Consider the following 8,650-nt stretch of genomic DNA (forward strand, 5'->3'; position numbering starts at 1 on the left):
CTGCTGTAGCAAACTGGCATAAATTAAGATCCTACATCTGTAACCATCGACCTGAATTCTCTATCAGATCAATAATAAGGCCTAGGCTAGCTTATACATCAACTCAACCGCTGCCACTACTGCAGAAAAGTCTCTGTTCAGGCCAACTTAAAGAGCCACTGAACACGCCGATTGGCACATTCTGTTTTTCTGTTGCTCATTAGAAAATGAGATTTCAGTCTCGGAGGTATGTTTCCAGTCCGATGCCGTGTTTGGTTAATGTTTGTCCCCCATGAGACACTGTAGACGCGGAAGACTATATCAATTAGTCAAAATCCCCAGAAGGATTTTGCTGCCAGGTCTCTGACCTCCTCCCTATAGGCTGCCTCATCGCCGTCGGGGATCAATCTTACCAACGTTGTGTTGTAAGCAAACTTAATGATAGTGTTGGAGTCGTGCGCAGCCACACAGTCATGGGTGAACAGAGAGTACAGAAGGGGACTAAGCACACATCCCTGAGGGGCCCCGTGTTGAGGCTCACTACCTGGGGGTGGCCCATTAGGAAGTCCAGGATTCAGTTGCAGAGGGAATTGTTCAGTTCCAGGGTCCTGAGCTTGGTAATAAGCTTGGAGGGGACTATGGTGTTGAATGCTGAGCCTTAGTCAATGAACAGCATTATTTACCTTGGCGTTCTTGGGCACAGGAACTATGGTGGTCTGCTTGAAACAAGTTGGTATTACAGACCGGGTCAGGGATAGGGTATAAATGTCAGTGGAGACACTTGCCAGCTGGTCAGCGCATGCTCTGAGTATGCGTCCTGGTATTCTGTCTTGCCCCGCGGCCTTGTGAATATGACCCTTTTTAAAGGTCTTACTCACATCGGCTACGGAGAGCAAGATCACACAGTCGTCCAGGAACAGCTGGTGTTCTCATGCATGGTTCAGTGTTGTTTGCCTAGAAGCAAGAATTGAAGGCCTTTAGCTCGTCTGGTAGGCTTATGTTGCTGGGCAGCTCACGGCTGGGTTTCCCTTTGTAATCTATGATAGTTTGCAAGCCTTGCCACATCTGTCGAGTGTCAGAGCTGACGTAGTAGGATTCGATCTTAGTCTTGTATTGATGTTTTGCCTGTTTGATGGCTTGTCGGAGGTCGTAGAAATCCTTCTTAAAAGCATCCAGATTGGGCAGCTCTAGCCTTTAGCTCAGTATGAATGTTGTCTGTAATCCATGGTTTCTGGTTGGGGTATGTACTAGAGGTCGACCGATTAATCGGAATGGCCGATTCATCGGGGCCGATTTCAAGTTTTCATAACAATCGGAAATCGGTATTTTTGGGCGCCGATTTGCCGTTTCTTTTCTTTTACACCTTTATTTAATCTTTATTTAACTAGGCAAGTCAGTTAAGAACACATTCTTATTTTCAATGGCGGCCTAGGAACGTTCTGCCTCGTTAAGGGGCAGAACGACAGATTTTTTACCTTGTCAGCTCGGGGGATCCAATCTTGCATTGATTACATTGCACTCCACGAGGAGCCTGCCTGTTAGCGAATGCAGTAAGCTAAGGTAAGTTGCTAGCTAGCATTAAACTTATCTTATAAAAAACAATCAATCAATGACTGTCATTGCTCCAATGTGTACTTAACCATAAACATCAATGCCTTTCTTAAAATCAATACACAAGTATATATTTTTAAACCTGCATATTTAGCTAAAAGAAATCCAGGTTAGCAGGCAATATTAACCAGGTGAAATTGTGTCATTTCTCTTGCGTTCATTGCACGCAGAGTCAGGGTATATGCAACAGTTTGGGCCGCCTGGCTCTTTGCGAACTAATTTGCCAGAACTTTACGTAATTATGACAACATTGAAGGTTGGGCAATGTAACAGGAATATTTAGACTCATGGATGCCACCCGTTAGATAAAATACGGAACGGAATAAACGTTTTGTTTTCGAGGTGATAGTTTCCGGATTAGTCAAAGGTATATGGTTTAGAGAGAAATAGTCGACGCGTTATAATTCCTGTAATAACTTGCGGCTGAATTTGAAAGGGGTTCCTTCGTTATTTTACCGTTCATGTCTTCCATAGAGAATGTCTTGATCTACTTGATCTGTGTTTCGTGCAGGCTTAAACCGCCTCGACGTTTTGATACCCGTGTAAATCTCACTAGGATAAGGTAATGTTTGTCAACATATTTTCATAAATCCACTCTACAATTTTTTTTTATCTTCGCTTATATTTAGCCAATATTGATCAGAGTTACCTTGTCCTATGGATATCTACACAGTTATAAAATTGGCACGGTGATGTAAGCCTACACGAAATACAGACCTTATTTTATGTGAATCTAAAAATATCCAATGGAATAAATGAAGGAACCGCTTTTCAGATTTTGATAGGTGTCACTTTGGTTGTCAATTCTTACCATGCCCATTATTAAAAATAGGATTTCCTGCATATAGAAATTAAAGTTTTTGTTTTCAACATTCATCACAGGTAACTTAAACTCTATTTTTATTCAAACAGTTGAGAGTATTTGTCTCCTAAGCAGACTCTTCAGTATCATTGTCACTTCAGAGCTGTGTGCGTGTGTGTATTTATGTATTATATTAAGTTAAAATAAAAGTGTTCATTGTTCATTCAGTATTGTTGCAATTGTCATTATTACAAAAATGTGTGTGTGTGTGTATGATATATATATATATATATTTTAAAGATTTTTTTATTTTTTATTAATCGGCCGATTAATCGGTATCGGCTTTTTTTGTCCTCCAATAATCGGTATCGGTATCGGCATTGAAAAATCATAATCGGTCGACCTCTAGTATGTACGTATGGTCACTGTGGGGACGAAGTCGTCCATGGTTTCTGGTTGGGGTACGTATGGTCACTGTGGGGACGAAGTCGTCCATGGTTTCTGGTTGGGGTATATACGTATGGTCACTGTGGGGACGAAGTCGTCCATGGTTTCTGGTTGGGGAATGTACGTATGGTCACTGTGGGGACGAAGTCGTCCATGGTTTCTGGTTGGGGTATATACGTATGGTCACTGTGGGGACAAAGTCGTCCATGGTTTCTGGTTGGGGTACGTATGGTCACTGTGGGGACAAAGTCGTCGATGCACTTCTTAATGAAGTCGGTGACTGATGTGGTAAACTCAATGTGATGAATCCCAGAACATATTCCAGTCTGTACTAGCGAAACAGTCCTGTTGCTTAGCATCCGCTTTATCGGACCACTTCTGTATTGAGTGTGTCACTGGTACTTCCTGTTTGAGTTTTTGCTTGTAAGCAAGAGAGTTATGGTCTGATTTGCAAAAAAAGAGGGTGAGGGAGAGCTTTGTACGCTTGTCTGCGTGTGGAGTAAAGGTAATCTAGAGTATTTTCGCCTCTAGTTTCACACGTGACATGCTGGTAAAAATGACGGAAAACTGATTTAATTTTCCCTGCATTAAAATCACTGACTACAAGATACTGAATATGCATTTTCTTGTTTGCTTATGGCCCTATACAGCTTGTTGAGTGCGGTCCTAGTGCCGGCATCGGTTTGTAGTGGTAATAAGACAGCTACAAAAAATATAGATGAAAACTCTCTTGGTAAATAGTATCATGAGGTATTCTAACTCAGGCGAGCAAAAATTAAATAAACGGATACTGCTGTGCACAAACTGAAAAAATGACTTATTGTGGAACAGCTGTTGAATCATCTATAACATCTCTTCTGACGAGCAGAAATTAAGTTATACTTAGTTATCCAATTATGAACGTCAATGAATTACATATAAATCAGATCCTAACACATTTACAATCAGTGCTTTAATTAATGCTAAGGAGCGTGTTTGTGTATCGACTGACTACCGATAATCTCTCATGACAGCCTGATTAGACTATTGATGTTATGTGTACTTGGGGCCGGTGAACCCCTATGGAATATGGCTGTTTTCGCTAGATAATCAGGATGCCATTGAGTGGTGTGAGTGTCTGGGGAATCTGAGAGCCATCAGGATCAGCATATCACAGGCCTGTTGAACACTGTAGGCCGTTAAATACTGGTGACCGACCTGTGACCTGTCAAACAGCCACCTCTAGGTCTTCTCTCTATCGTAACGTACCGTGTGGATGGATCAACTACACATCTGTCTTCTCTACTCTGGTTATGGATCAACCATCAAACTCAAAGTTTGCTCTGGTGACCTTTCTAACTCTATGGAAGTAGGTTATCCTCTATTGTATGACGCTGGACAGTTTATCAGCACAGCGTGTCTAAGGTATCACAAAATATCACACTCCAAGAGATAAGTCAGGACTAGCCTATATGTCAATGATGAACCAACTGTGATGGATGGTTATTCACACCAGGCCAACATACATACTGTACATCATATCGTTTACAAAGATAAATGCCTTGTAGCCCCACATGTACCCTATGTAGCATAGTGTAAGTAATCTTCATCGAACCACTAAAATAGCTCTAAAATAGCAGAGCCTTGCTTGGGGTTATCTTACTTGTGAACAGAACTTATTAAAACGCCTCTCCCTGTGTCAAAGCAAAGCACAGAGGTTAAAATAGTTTTAGCTTTAAGTTTGATGATTAAATCAACAGTAGCCTATTCCCAAGCGACTACAACCCACACACGGACAGAAAGCCCGAGGAAAATCCAAGAAACCTTATGTTCTTTAAGTTTAGTCGGATACATAATTGTCATTATAGAGGCTAACAGATCTGACAAGACAACCATACTCCAAACTCAATTATATTAGAATGATTATGCAAAAAATCACAGCATTTTATGTATTTATTATTTTTTACAATTATGTAGGCCTAATTTAAATGTGCCATTGCACCTGCAGCTGGGACTTTCATTTAAATTCCAATGTGCCTCGAGCTCTGGCGACAGGTGCTCTGAGAGCCAATATGCCACTCGCTCACTGCACAGTAGCCCATAGCGTGCACCATACACCTAGGTCAACTTCCCAACAAGGGCAGAATCTCATGAATTATATAAAACACCCAAAATAAAACTGCACCTATTTTTATTACATTTTAAGTCAGAGCAGTTTTTTTATCCTGATTTTGCATTAGTCCAGGTATTCAAGCAAATGATAGACTCTCTATCCAGCATTGACACCAGTTGTTGCCGTTTAAAGCCATATCCAAGAACGTTGCCTTTCAAGACACCCCCCCCCCTAAAACGCTTTGGTTATGCATAAAAAGTAAGCAAATAATATATCTACTTACAGTTCGTAAGAACTGGATGTCATCTTCTCCTTCTCCGCCCTCAGCCATGGCTGTGAAGGAGCCTGTTTAGACTCGGATAGCCACCACTGACTGGAGATGCAGTAAACTAGACAGAAACGCGATGCTGTAGCTCTCCTGCCGATATTAGCATGGAGCTAATTCCACAACCATATAGGGCAGACCGGGCAAGCCCCCCCCCCCCCCCCTGCGTCCACTGCACACCTCACCGCGGATTGTCACTCAATGCCTACCCACCCCGGACTGTATGCTCCCTGCGGCTGCCAATGTCAGCAGTACGCTGAGTGAGCTATGGTGGGTGCGAGAGGAGAGGAGACGAGAGGAGCACGCCTCGGCAAGCGGACGAGGCTATTGCTATTTAATGATTCTGAATAAAATGACAAAGTCTGTCACTATCACTCCGCCAGGCGTTCAAGTTTAAAAGCAGGAGTCAGTATGTTATAATAATAATAATAATAATAATAATAATGGGTCAGAACGGATAATTGAATAACAATAATTGTGTTGAATACAAAGTTAGATTGTAGGGGCACCTCTCTCGCTCTCTTTCGCTCTCTGTCACTCTCTGTTGAGATGGAACAGACAGCTACAAGATAAAAGTGTATCCAATTTTACTACATTGATTTCTTGAAAACAATTATAACAATCGTATTCTTCTCAATTGAAAATGGATTACTCTCGTCTGCAAGGATGGCTGTCCTCTCTTCAACAAAATATTATTCTCTTTTGTTTGGGTGAATCGTTATTTTTTTTGTTAAAGAAACATAAAGCAATGTACATACATAGCCTTGGCATAGCCTACCTACCCAAACACTGGACCCCAGGCTACATTGGGGGAAATTAATTATGTTAGCCCTATCTGGTTGACAAATGCTGCCTGCCTAGCCGTTTTCCTAATGTCCACGCGTCGTAGTTACAATACTATCAAACATGAAATCAATTTATAGGATTAAGTCATCAGGGATGGGCAACAGGCGGCCAATTTGACAAAACCTTAAAAAAAAAAATATATATATATATATATATATATATATATATTTTTAAACTCAACATAATGTTGAGGGTTAGAATAATACACCAGTTGCAATTTCGAAATGTGGTTGTGCATCAGCAGTCACTAAATTAGCCCATGGCAGCAAATTGTTTTTAGATTGGTAAATGAGTCTAGCATCCAGCAATCTAAATCTGTGTTAAACACGATCAAATTACTGACTGGGGTGGGGCCCATTGATCATCAGTTATCATATTAAAAACGGCAAACATTTGCCTCCACCCTATGGCAAAATGTGTAAAATTGCAGGAAATTAGCTGTGGGTATGCTGATTTCTGTTTTTCTGTGGCCCCGACCCCCATCAAAGATACTGATCCCTGAAGTAGCCTAACATAAAAGTAGCCCTAAATGAGATACCCCAAGTTAAAGTAGACCTATTTAGAAACTATGTAGCGGCTACATTAGCCGAAGGATTCCATTTGGTTAGTCAACTACAACTTTGAACTCTCTCTTTGCCAACACGTGCACGACCACATGCTTGCACTGCCTTATCACACTTGAAGAAATGTATGAAAAGTGTCCGGCTACAAATTATGCTGTGATAGCACACACATCAGTGTTTGTTGTTGAAGTCACTGCTGACTTTGTACGTTTAATGGGTTGAAAAACAAAGTCACAAAGTCACAAAAAATAGATAGCACTTTATTATTTTTAAACCAATAATTATTTTTAAACCAATTTATTCGTTTTATCAATCTAACTCTTATTTTCTACACGCTTTAGCATTAGTTAGTCCATAATTCCAGTAGATGGCGCTGTTGCACTATGGTAGTGGGGGAAGCAACAAGTACTGGCCAAGCGCGCACACAATTCCTCAGAATGAAGATAGTGCCAGAACTGGGAAGATTAGACATGTTGTGTAAATGTATCTTTATCACGAATGTTACATGTATGTAACAGCATGTTTAAACTTTCTAATATCGAAAGAACGTCATAACGTTTGGGAAAAGCTTTGAGGTGTTATTTTTGTTTAAAACTGAGTGACTGAAGAACGTGATTGAGAATGAATGAAAGTGAATGTTAGCTTTATGCTAGCTGTGGTAAAAAAAAATATATATATATTTTTCACAAGTCACATAGAGACTTCGGGTTTTTCTGAGTAAATGTACATGATTTCCTGGAAGTCATTTCATAAAGAATAAATGTATTTGAAGTGTCTGAGTTAGTTTTACATGTTATTGGTTTTGTGGTAAAATGGCGGCGCGCACGCTGCCTGTGTCAACGGACTTTAGTGCACGTAATGCAGGTGCAAGAGAGAGTGACAATTTCATGGTGGCAAAACTGTTTTGAAGCTGAATGTAATGTTTATCCGTTTTCTACATGTGTAGCAATATTCAGACATGTCAGTTGTTTATCTTGATCTAAAAGTGTTTATATTTTGGGAATGAGGAAATATACTATAGGTAAAGTGCACTTGTGTTGTGTAAGTTCATGTGTGCACTTGTATGTGTATTAAATATTTTGTTGTAATTAGTTATCAATCGATTGAAATGAATTAATAACTAAATATTTCAAATGAGATAATTGAATAAGAAAAGGTATATAGAGAATAAAGAAAGTGGCAGAACTGTCAGGAAGTTAACTTTTGTGTCCGTTTCTCATTATCACTAAAGGCCACTTTCAGATTCAGTTTGAGGCTGGTTACATAATGCATATATGAAAATCATAACTGGTACACAAATCGTTAGAAATGGTAGGATACATTGTAAATTGGCACTCTGACATTACCCCATTGAAGTTGACATTTAAAATGGTTAAGGTTAGGGGTTAGGGTTCAGGGTAGGGACATGACAAGGATCCCGATAGCACTAATCATGGTGTAAGAGTGTGCAACAACACAGGCTACAATCGAAGAGTTGATGGACACTCAAGGCAAATGCATCCCCCAAGTGGTAAAGGAAGGATGGTGGTACGGTGGTAGATGTCTAGTCTCCCTTATGGCTCTAATCTGATAGTGGTAGTGGGGTGGTAGATGTCTAGTCTCCCTTATGGCTCTAATCTGATAGTGGTAGTGGGGTGGTAGATGTCTAGTCTCCCTTATGACTCTAATCTGATAGTGGGGTGGTAGATGTCTAGTCTCCCTTATGACTCTAATCTGACAGCGGTAGTGGGGTGGTAGATGTCTAGCCTCCTTTATGACTCTAATCTGATAGTGGTAGTGGGGTGGTAGATGTCTAGTCTCCTTTATGGCTCTAATCTGATAGTGGTAGTGGGGTGGTAGATGCCTAGTCTCCCTTATGGCTCTAATCTGATAGTGGTAGTGGGGTGGTAGATGTCTAGTCTCCCTTATGACTCTAATCTGATAGTGGGGTGGTAGATGTCTAGTCTCCCTTATGACTCTAATCTGATAGTGGTAGTGGGGTGGTA

General features: G+C 40.6%; 1 protein-coding gene across 7 annotated transcripts in view; it reads right to left on the reverse strand.

Annotated features, from left to right (window-relative positions):
* The window catches only part of LOC139555982 (ryanodine receptor 3-like), a 218,236-nt gene extending 212,861 nt beyond the window's left edge, over positions 1 to 5,375 (reverse strand). For 3 of the 7 annotated variants that reach the window (XR_011671046.1, XM_071369419.1, XM_071369416.1), the window contains exon 1: positions 5,215 to 5,372. Coding sequence is in view for 6 of the 7 variants with exons in the window: in XM_071369419.1 (XP_071225520.1) it covers positions 5,215 to 5,262 (48 nt within the window). In the remaining variant the exon portion in view is untranslated. Of the gene's footprint in view, positions 1 to 5,214 lie in introns of all 7 variants that reach the window. The other 4 variants (XM_071369421.1, XM_071369418.1, XM_071369417.1 and 1 more) reach the window with 2 other exon arrangements.
* Positions 5,376 to 8,650: the final 3,275 nt, after the last annotated feature.

This window comes from Salvelinus alpinus, chromosome 27 (assembly GCF_045679555.1).
Source record: "Salvelinus alpinus chromosome 27, SLU_Salpinus.1, whole genome shotgun sequence".
In the NCBI taxonomy this organism is placed as follows: domain Eukaryota; kingdom Metazoa; phylum Chordata; class Actinopteri; order Salmoniformes; family Salmonidae; genus Salvelinus; species Salvelinus alpinus.